Source organism: Mus caroli, unplaced genomic scaffold (genome assembly GCF_978045245.1).
Source record: "Mus caroli unplaced genomic scaffold, Mus_caroli_1 scaffold_13, whole genome shotgun sequence".
NCBI lineage: Eukaryota > Metazoa > Chordata > Mammalia > Rodentia > Muridae > Mus > Mus caroli.
The window spans coordinates 87,153,681-87,170,598 of record NW_028227268.1 but is presented as its reverse complement, the minus strand read 5'-3'; the positions used below and the strand labels follow the sequence as shown (position 1 = coordinate 87,170,598).

General features: G+C 43.1%; 1 protein-coding gene across 11 annotated transcripts in view; it reads right to left on the bottom strand.

The window, feature by feature from the left end:
- The window catches only part of Tenm2 (teneurin transmembrane protein 2), a 1,223,220-nt gene that overhangs the window by 194,146 nt on the left and 1,012,156 nt on the right, over window positions 1-16,918 (bottom strand). For 9 of the 11 annotated variants that reach the window (XM_085829022.1, XM_085829023.1, XM_021175392.3 and 6 more), the window contains 2 exons: window positions 16,225-16,347; window positions 1,633-1,838 (listed from right to left, as the gene is read on the bottom strand). In XM_085829022.1, coding sequence (XP_085685148.1) covers window positions 1,633-1,838; window positions 16,225-16,347 — 329 coding nt within the window. The remainder of the gene's footprint in view (window positions 1-1,632; window positions 1,839-16,224; window positions 16,348-16,918) is intronic. The other 2 variants (XM_085829024.1, XM_085829025.1) reach the window with 1 other exon arrangement.

Sequence of the window (16,918 nt, the reverse complement as noted above, 5' to 3'; positions counted from 1 at the left end):
GCCCTCCCTTGCTAAAAACAAAACAAAACAAAAAATGGAAGAGCCCTTAGAGTCCTTATATCGATTATTGGCAGCTATACAGATAGGATTGCAAATAAGTTTCATCTCAAGAGCCAACACTGGTCGATTGGTAGTGGCTGCCTTGAGAGCTGTGTGGGGAGGTATTTGTGTACCAGGCTCAGTGATCGATTAACAATGTCTGCTGTGAGACAAGGATAGGGTGGCCTGACTGCATCCTGTTTGCTAATGATTTTAAAGCCTTGATTTCTTCCAACAGAATTTTCTAGATGAAAATCTTTCCAACACATTTCAAAGTCGGCTTTGACTGGACATCTGGGAGCGTTCCTTCCACAGCATGCTTCCTAAGGTACTTCAGGTTTTTGCTAGGTTTGAGGCAAATGAGGCAGGGAAAACGTGACTTTTCTCGGAAAATATAATTCTTGTTGGAAAAGAAACTTAAGCTAGGTGGGTGTTAGTTCAGTCACTGTATAATGAAATATATCTCAAGAGGCAAGTCTTCACGTCAGTAAAGGTTCCTGCATCACCTATTAAGCTCGTATCACAGAAGGGAGCAAGAAGAGATGCTTCCACATAGCCACCATTCTAGTGAGAAAAGTCTGGCCCTGGTGACAAGAGTCAGACAAGATGGGATGAATATGAGTTCCAGAAGGCAGTCTACTCCCTTCACTCAAACTCTGGCAATCATCTCCCCTTTACATTGCCAAACATTTCCCAAGGAGCTCAGCTTAGGTACCACAGAGAAACGTCACTGGACACCGTTTCCATATGTCAATCTCTCTACACACAATACATTGCCTAGAGTGACCTTAATGAAATGACTCTTCAACATAAGGCACCCCCCCCCAATTAACTTCTAGGCTGGTCAAACTAGGTACGACCTTAGCAGGGTGTCACATCTTTAAAAACAATGACAATTCTTGTAACATAAATTTAACTTAAAAAAAGAAATCCTCAGTGGCTTTAGTTCATTCATTGCTATGTCACCACCTCAGCTAATTTCAGAGTAGTTCCAGGAAGAAGTTGTGGTCCTGCTAGAAATCAGTCGCCGTTTCCTAGCAACCACACACCTACTGTCTGCATCTATGGATTTGCCTAGCCCAGATAGTTTATACACGGAAAATGGTACAACACAAGGCTTTTGGGTCTGACTTCTGTTACCATTTTGTACTCATGCATGCTGTATCAAGTAAAAGTAACCCATTCCTATTTATGTTTGAGTAATATTCCATGGTACAGACATGTCACAGTTTGTTTGTCTAGCCATCCATCATTTGGACAATCATATTGACTTTCACTTATGTGTTATTATGAATAATGCTGTAGGGGACATTAGTGTGAACTTGATAGAAAGAGTGCTTTCACTTCTCTTTGACCATCTACCTAGAAGAGAAGCTTCTCCATCCTTTGGCAATTCTACAGTCATCTTTCTTTCTCATTAACTGCCAACCTCACTCTGGAGTGGCTGAACCATTTTGATACCAGGAATAGACCAAGGTTCCAGTTTCTCCAGCACCTTGTGGTTGTTTGCGTTTTAATTACAGGTACTTCAGTAGGTACAAAACAATGTATCTGTATATGTCACCCACTTGGTTCCATCAAGTGTGGCCATACCTGGGCATGAGACGGTGGTAGTCCTCTCCTTATATAGACACCGAAGAGGGCATCCTTCCCCAAGGAGATGTTGAACTTTAAGAACTGAGGCTGACTGATGTGAATCTGGGACCTCCAAAACACCCCTGGTGGGACTTCCTGTGTCACCCGCCGACCAACTTCTGCTTCGCCACTGTCTATGCTGCTGTTTTTCAATGACCAGGGCACTGGAACACAGGAATGACAATGAGTCAATGACATTTGCATACATTAGTTGGCAGTACATTCATATTTAGTCATATGCCAGAATTTGTTGTTGTTGCTGTTATTTCAAAATTAAGATTAAACTCATTTCCTTTGAGTGACAGCTAAAACATTGAGGAGTACAACAACAAAAAAAGCTATAAATTCACACCCCAGGGCATCTGAGACCCTGGCACAGTGCTTTTTGGGAATTCTGTTATTACTCTCTACTGATAAAATACAGTATTAGCCAGATTCTGAGAAGCAGGCATGAAGTCCCATTCCACCTCCCATGTAACTGGCATCTTTATTTTCATTTTTAATTTCTTTATTCTTCTTTCATACATTAAATTCTGACCACTGTTTTCCTTTCCTCCACCCCTCATTTTCCCACCCCCTTCTATCTCCCCTCTCCCACAGATCCATCCATCTCCCATGTCCCTTCCAAAAAAAAAAAAGAAAAGAAAAGCAGGATATCAACCAAATATGGCATAACAAGTTGAAATAAGACTAGGCACAAACCCTCATGTCAGGGTCTGATGAAGCAGCCTAGTAGGAGGAAAAGGATCCTGAGGGCAGGCAAAAGAGTCAGAGATGGCCCACTCCCACTGTTAGGAATCCCACAAGAACAGTAAGCTACACAACCATTATGCATATGCAGAGGACTTAGGTCAGGCTCATGCAGGACCCATGGTTGCCACTTCAGTCTATATGAGCCCCTATGAGGCCTGATTTGTTTATTCTGTGGACTGTGTTCTCTCATGGTAACTGGCATCTTAAAATGACCAGGAGAGAAGGGGACGGATATGTTAACTTGGAGCCACATTTAGTTTTTTTGAAGTCTTTCATTACTCTCTCCAGATATAAACATGTCCAGCCTACTCTGATAGTTGGAACAAAATCCTGTCCAAAGTCCAAAATAAATAAAATAGCCCAGCAGAAAATGAAGATACCATCTGACACTGGGTGGGCTCCTTCCTTACGGTGGAGGAAAGGACAGAAGCATCCTGAGAAGGGACTTCTTTGCCTTGAGACTGGCTCAAGTAGGTTACATTCTTTTGGTACTGATATTAAAAATTTCAATAGCCCATGCACAGCCTTCCAAAGCTCTTGAATAATAGTTTGCTTAAATGAAACAAAACATCCCACAAAAAACCAAACAAAGCTTTTTTTCTTTCTTAATTTTTTACTTTTCTTCCTCCCCTTCCTCTCCTCTGTCTTCTTCCTTTCTTGAGACAAGATCTTTCTCTATAGCCTAGGTAGGCATGGATCTCACTACATATAAAAGGCCAGGCTAACCATGACTCATAGCAATCCTCCTGACTCAGCCTCCCAAGTTCTGGGATTATTGGCATGAACCAGCATGCTTGGCTTGCAATGTCTATGCAGAGAAGACTGCTTCCTAAGAGTGAGCTAACTCTCTGCCAGTACTTCTGAAGGTGCTTTCTTTTGCAACCATGGAAAAAGAAAAAGCAGAGAGTCAGTTAATTTATATATTGGAGCATCATTTTCTCTGTTTCCATGGTGAGAGAACATGGCCAGAATTTGGTTGCATAGGTGCCATTTGTGATAGCTGCAAAAGGATTCAACTCACATCTTAACATCATCCTGGCTCTCAAGAGCTTCCAAATCAACCAGAGAAAGAAGTTATTTCTGCCTCTTTTCCTTTCTAGGAGTGTGATCAGACCAGCAGTCCTGCACTTCAAGCATCTTCAGCATGGGCAAAGGAGGCTTGATCAAGCTGAGTTCAGTGTTCTGCAGTAGATGGATAGCCCCAAACATCTCTGCCTATTTATATATGTACAGTGTGTAGGGATATAAACACACACACACACACACACACACACACACTGTAGAAGAACTGGATGGCCATGAAAACTTACAGAACTGCCAAAGAATGCCTTTAAAGGCCAGTGACTCTCTCTGACTTGGCAGAGCTGGCTCTGTCGCTATAACCAACTGCTACAAGACTCTTACATGGTCTTAAGTTTCATCAGCCACAAAAAGGCAGGTGGCTTTTTGGAATTTGGAAGGTCTTACATGTCTAAACTATTAAAAACCACAGTGGCTTGAATACGTGAAGGCATCCCTCTGCATGCTATGACGAACTCATAGAATCTGTCTCAGTAGTAGATCAATAGGGACTTAGATTAACTGGCATCTAGGCCAATGAAGCTAGACAAGGGGCTCCTGAGGGGAGCTTGGAAGTGCTACATGGAGTTTCTGTAGCCGTTGACCCAGGTTCTGTAAATACTATACACATTACTTCTAGCACCATTTTATTTTATTTCTCTGTATGTGCATGTATATGTGCTTATGCAGTCAGCTCTCTACATCTGGGATTTCTGCATATATAGATTCAATGAAATAGAGGTGAAAACGATCTGAGAAGAATTATTTTCTGTACTAAACACATGCATTAACCACCCTTTCCCATGTGATAAAAGAAACATGCAGAGAAGTCCTGAGTGGTTTGCACCAATAGAAACAGAGTAATTAGTATGTCAGGCATCCTGCCTTGTCTCATGTCTTAGCTTGGATGTTTGATACATGTACCAGCTTTCTGTGCCTCAGTTTCCTTGTCTGTCTAGTGGGGACACTACTAGTACTTGTTTAATAGGGGTGTTAAGAGGAGTCAATGAGTTGATCCACACAAAGCTCTCAAAATCATTTCTGACACTAAGTATTACTATCTTAGGCCCTAAACCTCCAAACCTCTTGCTAATTTGAGGGATTTCTGAAATCATGGTGAATCCAGGAGAAAAAAAATCAGTTCTCATGAGTTGGACCAAGGCCATAAGCACTATAAACTGAAAGCTTTTTATTTAAAAAAGATGCTTTTTTTTTTTTTTATCAAATTTCCCTACCCAAATTGAAGCCTTTGGGTGGACAGAATGTTATATTTGAAAAGGACTCATTAGAAAAGGAAATAACAAACTAAATAACAATGATGTTGACAACATCAACATCATCATCAACAACAACAGCAATGACAACAAAAAAACAGTAATGACAACAACAATGACAACAGTGACAACAGCAATGAAAATAACAACAATGACAACAGTAATGACAATAACGAGAACAACAACAGCAATGACAACAGCAACAACAATGACAATGACAACAATGACAATGACAACAACAGTAATGACAACCAAAACAATGACAACAATAACAATCATAACAACAATGATGACAATAACTACAATGACAACAATGACAATGACAAAATAACAACAATGACAACAACAACAGTAATGAAAACAATAACAATGACAACAATGACAATGACAAAATAACACCAATGACATCAACAACAGTAATGAAAACAATAACAATGACAACAACAATGGCAACAACAACAACAATGATGACAACAGCAGTGACAATGACAACAACAGCAACCACCTCCCTGGACAAGAAGATCTGTAGGTCCCTGACAGTGACCAAGCAAATGCCAGCACAGAGTAACAAGTGAGGGCATGCATGAACACTGGTAGGGCTTTGAAGACCTGAGCACTGTCTCTAAGCTTAATTATGCTCAGAGCTTAACAGATATGTGACAGATGTTCCTTCACATCTGGAGGCCTCAGAGCTGCTGGCTTAATGGCAGGCTGGGCAACACAGGCTTGCAATCTGCTGCAGCCAGCCAGCAGCCTGTGGTGGCCTCTGGAAACCTACCTGAATCCTAACCCGCTGGAGACACGGATGAGAGACAGCTTCCACAGTGGCTGCTCGGGAGAAATCCAGAAAGGAAAGCCTCAGCGCTCTAGTTTTAGAGGCATGGAGCCCCCTTTCTTGTACAGGACCCTGATTTTAGAATGCTGTGCTTAGGAAACCATCTTCAGTTGTCAGTGGGTAGAGACGACCTACTAACCAGCCACGGCCCTAGGTGTTTCAGATGTTTCCCTTCTTCATACATCAGCCAGGAGGGGCAGCTAACAGGGCTCAAGTCCTGGCTTCCATGCAGTGTGACTTCCAGCAAGTTTCTTAACCTTGCTGGGCCTCCAGTCCTCTATTGTAAAATGGAGACTGTATACAGTGGGGATAATAAGTGTCCACAAAGCAGAGCATAGCACTGGGCCGAGCATATAGGAATAGTATAAGAAATGAGGCCAGTTACAGGGGATGGAAAAATGTCATAAAGAAGGAAAATCTCTTTCTTTTTGGAGTTAAAAAAAAATCTTTTTAGTTGGGCGGTGGTGGCTCACGCCTTTAAGCCCAGCAATTGGAAGGATTTCTGAGTTTGAGGCCGATCTGGTCTACAGAGTGAGTTCCAGGACACCAGAACAACCAGGGCTACACAGAGAAACTATGTCTCAAACAACAACAACAACAACAAAAACAAACAAACACCCCAAAACCAACTTTTTAAAAGGTAGGAAGTTTGGTATACTTATGTGATCTATATGTATATGTGTGCGTCCATGTCTAGAGGGTGTCTTATTTTGTATGATATAGATTTAGTTAGAAGAATAAGTTTACACTTGGGGCTTTGAGCCTGGACTCAGGTAGGTCCTCTGTGTCACACTTTGCTGGGACACAGCCTGCAGTACCTGCTGCTGCCCCTAGGTAGGGTTATGGACTCCACAGCATTCTCCAGCTGTTCCTTTGGGTCAGAGAGGGGCCAATTGTCCTCCCTTCCCCCCTAGTATCACTTGGCACCACTCCTCCTGAATGGGCCTCAGTGCCACCTGCCCATCTGGTAGGTAATTTTCAGCAGAGCCCTCTGACAGTTGGGTGACAGGAGAGCCTTGAGGAGGATTACTTTGAAGACTTTCATGTAAGCTGAACTGGCTTTTTGTTGTTGTTTTTAAGACAAAATTACATTTTGAGAACTCTATGTGGAATTTGCTATTTAAAGGACCTTCCTTGTGGACCAATTGGAAGAGTTGAGAGTAAAGTTCTAGTGCATCTTTCCTATCAATTCTAATTAATAAACAATTATACCAGGAAACATGGGATACAGTGGGAAGGCCCTTAAGAGAAAGAATCAGGAACTAAGGGCCTGGCCCTGGCACTCGATGACCTGAAATCCTTTTCTGAAGGATTGATGGGAATAAACTATTCTCAGTTGAACCCTCATCATTATTTCTAAGAAATCATGGCTTTAGAATGTCTAGCTCTCAGGGTCGCGATGCCTTCTCTATGTAAGAGTGGTGATGACGTAGAGATGTGTGAAATGGCATCTCACTCTAGCCTTCCCACTCCATAGAGCAGGTTGCAGGAGTCATTCTTTAAACAAGAGGAGTTGTAGGAGTGTGTGCATAGCTGGGGTGGATGCCCATCAGCAAAATAGAAAAGGGACCACCTGAAACGGCTTGTAGTTGGTTTACAGGTGTCTTTAACTTTTAACAAACTCAGTGGCCTTGATATAAGCTCCTTCCACTGGTAGACGGTGTTCTAGTTTGTTTCTCCAGTGCTGTGATAAAACGCTGGCCAAAAGCAACTTGGGGAAGAAAGGGTTTATTTGGCTTATACATCCGGCTCACAGTTCATTATTGATGGAGGTCCGGGTAGGAACTCAAGCAGGAGCAGGAACAAGAACAATGGAAGAAAGCAGCTTACTGGTTTGTTAGTGGTTCTACTTAGCCTGCTTCCTTATACAACTCAGGACTACTGTTCCAGGAATATGCCCCACTCCCAGGTGTGCCTGTAGGCAAATCTGATAGAGGCCAAACCTCTACAGAGCTGACAATCAAGAATAGCCATCACAGGTGGTAAATAAAACCTTCAAAACCGATTACCCTAAGTCTGCAACTGAATGATTTCGAAAAATTCTTTCTCTCTCCATAGGTATACAGGTATACATACATTCATATGTGAACTTTTTATTTTAAAGTAAACTTAGGTTTAAAATCATTTCAAGTGCTACATGGAGTTTCTGTAGCCGTTGACCCAGGTTCTGTAAATACTATACACATTACTTCTAGCACCATTTTATTTTATTTCTCTGTATGTGCATGTATATGTGCTTATGCAGTCAGCTCTCTACATCTGGGATTTCTGCATATATAGATTCAATGAAATAGAGGTGAAAACGATCTGAGAAGAATTATTTTCTGTACTAAACACATGCATTAACCACCCTTTCATTGGGATTCCCAGAACAGTAGATGTAGAGATGATATAATTTATAGGGAAGGATATGCCTAGGTTATGCAAATAACGTGCCATTTTATATAAGGACCTTGGAGACCCACAGATTTTTGGTGTTTGGAGAAGACTGGACCAGTTCTCCCAAGACACTGAAAGATGACAGTCTCTCTCTCTCTCTCTCTCTCCCTCTCTCTCTCTCTCTCTCTCTCTCTCTCTCTCTCTCTCTCTCTCTGTGTGTGTGTGTGTGTGTGTGTGTGTGTGTGTGTAGGTTTTTCCTCCTTAAAAACACTGAGAGTCAGTTATAAACAAAATCCCCTGTTACCTTTACATATCTGCATGTATTTATCGTAAATCGAGTATAGTCTTTTAAAGAATCTCAGTACAGTCATCCAACCCCCCAATTGAATCTTGCTGCCATGGGATGTTTAGTCCACAGTCCTTATTCGAATTTGTTAATGCTCACCATCATGTTCTTTCTAGCAAAAGGAAGAAATTCTCTACTATTTCAAAAATCATGGAAGTGGATATATTGAAAGTTGAAGTTTTAAAACCAATAAAAGAAGGGAGTAAAGATGTAAAAACTACGAATTGCTGCAGCCCACATGGGGACCCATCTAGTGGACCATGTGACTTGGGCCAGTGTCTGGGAACACACATCTCTACTGTTCTCTTAGAGCAAAGAGAGAACACCAAAGCCAGATTGGATCCCACAAATGAAGGTTTGAACAAAGGTTCTCCCCAGCCATACAGCTCTCCCCTAAGAACATGGCTTGGTCCTAAAGGGATACCATGGAGGGACAGGAAGTGAGCTCACACTAACCATCAGGACTTGACCTCTATGTACAGCATGGACAACCTAACATGGAGAGGCTCAGAGGTCTCATGGAGGCTTTCTAGTGCCGGTCAGGCCCAGATGTGAACCTCAGTGCTAGGAATTATCAGTTGTGTGCCTCTGGGCTGGTCACTGCCCTTCTCTGATTCCGTCTTCCCTGAATAACAGGTTCCTAACTCTGAATAACAGAGTTCTGTAGAGTCAACCAGTAACATATTGTAGACACGCTGGCGTTTCTACATCTTTCTATCCTCTCTGTTACAGTGTTCCCTTAAGTCTGCTAGGACTGGGATCTCAGATTTGAAGGCTTGACTCGTAATGGTATCATTTCATGTATGGATTGCCCAGAGCAGGTACAGTTAATAGAAGAGGACTAGGGGCCAGAGTGGGGCTTTAAGAAGCCACAGCCATTTTCCAGATCAGTTGAAATCAATGTTCAATGAATAGCCTGTGCGGTTGCAGCCTGGCAGGAGTGGTGCGTATGTCATGCATATTAAAATATGAGGGCCAGAGCAATCATAGCTACAAGTCTGGTGGTTCCAAATGGCTCCAGCTGCTTCTCCTGTGAGCAGCTCTGTGCACCTGCTGGAGCAAAGGGCAGCCAGACTTTACTTAGTTAACAGTGATGGATGGACATCCTAAGAATTTGGCTGGGTCATCTTATAGTCAAGCAATAAATATTTATCAAGCATCTACTCTGCTACTAGATAAACTTTGGTTCACGCAGAGCTGGGATGCATGCCCTGTTCTCACCCTATATTCCAATAGCCCTGGAAGTCTGAAGTTCAGGGTCATAGTTCTTGATTTTGGACTCAGTTGGAAGAGACTTGACAAGACATCCTTTGATCTTCGTGTGTAAGCGGGCCCAGCATGACTGGGTGCTGGACAATAGCTGGGAAAGATATTCTGGCAAGCAGGGCCAGGGCCAGCCTTGCCAGAGCTAGGACCTCCCCCGGAGATTAGTCTATGTGCCACACAATGAAAGATGGAGATGGTGGCCATTTTCCCCAAGAGGCAGATGTCTGAAATCCTATGGTCTTGGAGAGCACGTCCCCAACCTACCAGTGAGATTTGTGGTGTTTCTGAAGTAACACTCTGATGATCAATTTTACATGATCATCAACTCTACCAGTCCACGGACGATTGCTCATGTAAATGGGAAACTACTGCCTACTTCTGAGACGTGTACCTAAAATTTCAACCAGTTAAATAAGACTGATGTTGGGCAAAATGACAGTCTTCCACAGCTGCACTAGGACTAATAATTTCAGAACGTGTTACCATAACTCATTTATGGAAACAGGGAAGTTATTCCCCAAACAAGTGATAAAGAGAACGGACTCCTAGTTATACCAGGGAAATGAGACCTCATATTAATACTTTGTAACTTCCCTGAGCCCAGGAGGCTCCTCCACATAAATCTGCCTTGCAGATTATTCTGCCTCACATATTTTTATCTATTGCAAATAAAGTTGAATTCAGAAGATTGCCTCAGTCATTACCCTTCGTTTCCATTTATTGGGGCATGAGAACAACCATCCGAGGTTTCTATTTCAGCCAAGGGGTAACTGAAGCGATCCTGTAAGGACCTCAGACTAGCGGCTAAGAAATACAGCTGGTCTGGGCTGTCATTCGTCTCAACAGCCTTCAGTCTGTCACCCCAACAGCTATTCTCAGGAAGGGATTTCCAGAGTGAGAGACCCCCACTCCAGTGATGGTGTTCACAACACCATGCAGCAATGATGATACTTATAAAATCCTTCAGGTCTAGGGATAGTATATGGCGTTTGCTTATTGCCTAAGATTGCTTCTTGTCAAATATTTATACCTCTGACCCTTCAGTGACCTCACTTTGCCTTGATGTGAAGCTTGGTTTATTAGTATTGCTGATGGTAGCTAAAGGAGCTACTTGGAAAATGATCTGATAGCCTGGTGATTTCCCCTTTATTCAGATGGGAAAACCAGGGTTTATGGAAGTTAGGTGACTTGCAGAAGGCCCTATAGCTCTTCAGTGGTTGAGTTGGGATTAAATGTCTGTGTCTGGTGGACTAAAAAATCCCACATATCTATTAGGTAGAATGCATTTCAGAACCCACACTACATACAGAGGATCTCCAGAAAAGAGAATCCAGAAGGAGAGCTCTGGGTATATCAACCCTGAGAGCGAAGGGTAGCCAATGGGAGAGAAGGCAGATTCAGCACGTGGAAAGACGATTGGATTATTTGTACCCATGCCAAGCCAGAGTGATGCTAGGAAGAACAAGTTATATGAATTTGAGCTAGGGTCAGAAATCCATCCTTGTGACATATTTACTTGGTACCCAGCTGTATGACTGGTAGGTCAGCACTCTAAACGTGACAGGAATTGCATCTACAGAAGCTACTGGTATATTAGCTAGTAGATATGCTATAAGGTGATGTTTGACCCCTTGTCCTTCTGGGAACATCACCAAGTTTGGAAAAGTCCCATGCAGAGATGTGATCATTTGAAACCCTGAGCTGTGCGCATTGAGAAGCTGAATGACAGGAGCCAGAGGAAGAATTACCAACCTCCCCGCGAATCTGGCTCCTAGTACCATGCATTAAGCCAGCGAGTAAAAATCATTATGAAGTTTTTGCTGAAAGGGCAAGTGTAGAAAAACATGTTTCTAAACAGAATAACAGTCTTTGCCATTTTTTCCAACTTGCATACCATCTGGAAATTCTGATTTTTTTTCAAAGGGTAGGAAAGAAATGTGCTTCAGGCACAAATAAATGTTTACAGCTGAGTTATAAACCGAGAATGGTACGGCTTAAACCAGGCAGGCTGGCAGTGATGGAGCTCAAAGCTACAGGAGACAAATGATGCTTGGGGTCTGGCCAGCCTGTCTTAACACACTGGCCCCTTGGAATGGGAAGTCTTGCTTCCCATTGATCTCATCCAGTAAATGTGTGGGGCAAAAGCCTCACCTGGGACTTGTGTTAATCCTTAGATGGTAAAGGAAGGGAGGGAGACCAAGCGGTATTATTGTATGTCTTGCCATTCCGCAATCAGCCTTCCATTTTGGATATCCTAGCATCTCATAAGAAGTGGCAGCCTTTGGAGATGTATTAAATGGGTCAACTGAGAGACACGAGGGGGACGTTAATAATGACAGAGAGTCACAGATTGTTTGTCTGGAGTATGACTTCACAACCATGTCCCCGCAAGGGTTATCTCATGCTGGACCACAAGCTTGCTCAGATGAGAAGGTGAAGGCTGGGGATGGATAAGCAACCTCTCACATAGGGATGGAGCCGGCGTTTGTGTCCACCCAGATCAATGCCAGTTATTCTACACCGGTTTCCAGGATTTCTCACGGAGAATCAGGAAGAGTACATTATCAGCATTTGACGAAGAAAGAGAATCAGAGGCGTTGGGACCTTGGACTACACATAATTTGGGTATAGGGAAGGTTCAAGAGAAGTGGAAATGAGTTTGGAAATGACATGGGAAAACCGTAAACTTATTATTATTATTATTATTAAAGGGTAAAATTGCAAATTTGTCTTTGTAGACCTCCCAGTCTGCCGCACCTGTTTGCCTCCACGGCCCGATGGGCATAGCTACGCACCAATAGAAACCGATCATCACAGTGGGTGGTCAGGCAGATTTGGTCCATGAGATATGGTTTGCTAACCTCAGTGACACAGAGGACACTAGGAAGGTAAAATGACTGATGGATTTTGAGAATGATCCATGAAATTCTACTTGAGAGTATATTCTTTCTTAAGATCAGTGCACAAACCCGGAGCCAGTGACATGCCCTGGCAAAGCTCTCGTATACTTTGTTTCTGGGTCTAGGCAATCAAGCTGAATCCCTTTATGCTATCTGACCAGGTCAGAATACTATATCGAATCTTCATTCTTAAGGCTTATCTAAGCCCAGATCTATAGAGAAAGCACTCTGTGTCCCTCTAATGAAGATGTATGAGTTCATTCCTTTGAACATAGAAATAAACACGAGATGGTGAGTGATCCTGGCAGTCCAAGAGCAACTTCTTTTCAATGTGGAAATCAAGACCATCCACGGTAAAGTTTAATTGAAAGAGGGTGTGAGTGTGGCGGGGGTTGGGTAGGGGAGGGAGGGATAAGCTAGGAACAACTGTAAATGGATAAGGAGGAGGAAGACGAAACCCCAAGAACACTCTCTCCTAACTAATGAATGGAGAGCTCTGTTTCCACCACTGTATCGGAGTGTGGAGGCTGTCCTGTCTATTAGACTCCTTCCCAAACCTGCACAGTGTAAATACTCCTGAAGACCAACTAATGAAATCTCTATCGATAGACCATCTTAGATGGGACTCACATGCTCGTGTTTTGCTTACATTTTAATTTGCTCCTGCTGGATACTTACCCAGTAATTGCTTAATAAGATTAACCTCCCTGGCAATGTGTGGTGAATCTTGATTAAAACATCGGAGTGAAGGATTATCCTATACCACAAAAAAATTGAGGGGGTGTTATTTAATTAACTTATTGCCAATATGTCTTGATTGTCTCTTTGAAACAGTGGGAAAGTGGTCGATGGGAATTGATTTGGGTTATCTAAATGTATGGAATTGGTGAGTGAGGGACGGAGAGGTCACTAGGTCCAGAAATTCAAATCTCAAGTCACTCAAGGACATTAACAATCTTTCCTGTCATTTTACAAGAATTCCCTTACCCTCAAAGAGGCAATCCAGCATCTTCCGTCATTGCCAGAGTATTTTTTTTTTGTTTTTTTTTTGGTTTTTTTTTTGGCATTTGGAAAGCAAAGCTATTGAGTTTTATTTTAATTTAAGGCAATTTTGAAATTGCACCCTTTTTATAAAGCCCAGTGGGCAAAACCCATAGGACAATGCTTTAGCAAACAGCCTCCCCGTCCCACAATTCATTTGGAAAATACCAAAGCCAGTGGTGTTATACAAGTTGGACTCTATATTTTAATGCACACAGGAAAGCCTAAGATTCTGGTTTCCCCAGATCACAATGAAAAAGATGTCCCTATTTGTTAGCTGAGAGCAGTGGTTTTCAACATATGAGTCACAACCCCTCTGTCTCTGAAAATATTTATAGCGTGATTCATAACAGTAGCAAAATTACAGTTATGGAGTAGTAGTGAAAATAATTTTATGGTTGGGGTCACCCCAACATGAGGAACTGTACGAAAGGGTCATAGCATTTAGGAAGGTGGAGAACCACTGCCTTAGAGACAAGTATTCCTAAGACTTGTTCTCAAAGGGGAGTTTTCCTCAGTTGTCTGGCTGTGATGGTGTGGGATGTTAAAGGGAAGTAGGGTTGGGAAATGGAGACAAAAGAAAAAGGGACTATTTTCATTTCTGGGGGGCCTGTGAAGATCCCTGGGTTCAGGCTATTGTTTCAAAAGCACCTGTATAGAGCCCTCCCTCTGCATCTTCACTTTCAGATGTGCATTCTGAGTTTGTCTGGAAGGATGGGTTCTTCTCTTGTGGGCTAAAGAACAGCATTGGGTAAATGTAGCAGAGACCCCATGAAGCAGGGCTTCTAAGAGCCATCCTGTTGGTCCTCCAAACCGAGGTAATTCTTCACCACAAGGAAGGAGCTAGCCAGTGTACTGGCTGTCATTTAACAGCACCCCTGGCCTTAACCCACTAGTTACACCTCTTCCAATTGTGACAGTAAAAAAGAAAAAAAAAACCCTTTTCAGTCATTGCTAAATGTCTCCCAAGGGGCAAAAATGAGAGCCATTGTTGTAAAGGAGAAAAGGAAGGAGTGAGGTCAAGTACTAGAGGTGAACAGATTTCAAAACTGAGGGCAATAAATTTGTCACTGGGCTCTGTGGTCAGCTGAAGCAGAATGTGGGCAGTTAGTTATTTTGAGATCTAGTTTCACCTACATAATAATGGGAAGCGTATCCTTTCATCCTTTGATAAAACTTTTTCATGCTTACTTAAAGATGATTTAGCGTTAAGATTATGACGGATAGGAAGAGCGTTTCTTAAAGACTGAATGAAAAGGCCGAGGAGTCCTACCCAAAGGTGTAGGACAGCCCTGGGGAGAGCATTAGCGTATTAGGGTAGATAACACACAGCCAAGGCTGAGGAATTCTGGAGTCTTCTTGGGAGAAAGTACAGGTAGAGGAAAAGCCCACGTCCTGTCTGAAGGTGCACATTACACAGACCCGAATTCCAGTTTGTGCCTATCCTGTTTCCTCTGGATCAGTTTCTAGAACATTCTGGGCCTGAATTTCTCAGAGATGAGTTTCCTGCTCTTGGAGCTGAAGTTACACTATGTTATGTTGCACATGTGATAGTTATCCTTTCTTTTTCTTTGAAATATTCTGGCGGTGTTCTCCCCCACCCTTTTCTCTGCGTGTGCTGGTGACTATGAAATGGACTGAAAAATTCTGTTTGGAGAAGCCCTTTTGATACAATCCCTTGCATATGTGATTTCCATCCCTATCACTCAAACTGCCACCAGATTACCAAATGCCAGCCCTGTTAGCTGTGCCATTGGCTGCTCTTGTCTTTTAATTGCTCCTGTCCCCACCTCCCCATGGTTCTGTGTGTTTTTTTTTTCTCTCCGCTTTTTTTATCACCTTGTTAGCACCTATTTTTCTCCCGTACGCGAATACAGTCGCCTGATTGCCTCAATGAACACTCCTATTGTCCTCCTCCCGGCCCAAAAAGGGAAGCTTTGTTGCCAAGTTGTCAAAACTCCTTTCTATTCTTCCCCAAAGCAGAACAGCTCTGTCTCTTTCAAGGCAAGCCAGGCGGAGACTACTCCCCAGGGAGGTTGTATCTCCCCTTGTGGGAGAAGGACCCAGACTAGTGGCCTCTACTGCCAGCTGCTTCCTGCCTTCTGATCAGGCAGGTTTTGGCTGCTGCTGCTGCTGCTGCTGCTGCTGCTGCTGCTGCCAACGCCTCCGCTGCTCCAGCTGCTGCTGTTGCTGCTGCTGCTTCTGCTTAGGCCCCGGAATGCTTTCAGGCATGCTACATCAAATCAGTTGCTGTAGATAGCATAGGTATGCACACTGCTTGGAGCGGGCGCTCTGCCAGATCCAAGTGACTCCAGCCAAACACAGCTAACAGACAGGAACAGCAAACAGCTTTTAAAACAGGGGGCACCTATGAAAGGTAGTTGTTTTTTTTCCTTCTTTCCCTTCCTTTTCTTTTCCTTTCCTCTTTCCTCTTTCCTCTTTCCTCTTTCCTTTTCCTTTTCCTTTCCCTTTTCCCTTTCCTTTCCTTTCCTTTCCTTTCCTTTCCTTTCCTTTCCTTTCCTTTCCTTTCCTTTCCTTTCCTTTCCTTTCCTTTCCTTTCCTTTCCTTTCTCTTTTCTTTTCTTCTCTTTTCTTTTCACATGCCTTCCAAGACTTGGATTAAAAAATCTGAAGCAGCTGGCAAGAGCCTTGACTTTTCCTGTGACCTCAATAGGGCAAGCAGCAGCTGTAACCTCACCTTTGCCTCCAGATGGCACTGTTGCCACATCATCGTTTCCTGGTAAGCCGGTCCTTACGCCATTGTTAAAGGTGTGTCCATCTGCCGGCTGGAGTTGCCAATTGAGTCCGAGCAGATGCATTGCTGCAGGAGAGACAAAGTAATGAAAGTATGAATAGATAATTCAGCAATGCAAATGTCAAGGGGGAGGGCCAGGTGCCTTTTTCCAAGCGACTGCCTTTTAAGGAAACTGCAGTTCAAAAATGGCTTGCCCCAGGCCGTCAGGATTAGCTAAAATACAGAAAGTGGCAATCTAAGAGCTTCTGTCTCTGCTTTGTTGCAGTTCCCAGCCTCAGGGGCAGCACCCCTTGTGGGAAGTGGAGGAGGGAGTCTGCATATAGGTCTTATCTTTCAGGATGGGGTCACTCATCACTCGCCTGCTTGGCCAAACATCTGACATGAATGCTTTTAGACAGGTGCACTGGCAAAGGCTGGGTTCACCCAGCTACTCAAAATGTGAGTCAAGTTCAAAAACAAGGCTACACTGCTCCCATTTGACCGACCCTAAAATGCCACCACAGCCAGAGGTATCTGCAATCTCACGGGTCCACTTAGAGCATGCCTATCTAACTGTGCCAAAGTTTGAATATATATTATTTCTCCCTGTATTCATGATGAATGCATATCTTTTTAGCACACTGTGAAAATGCTTAAG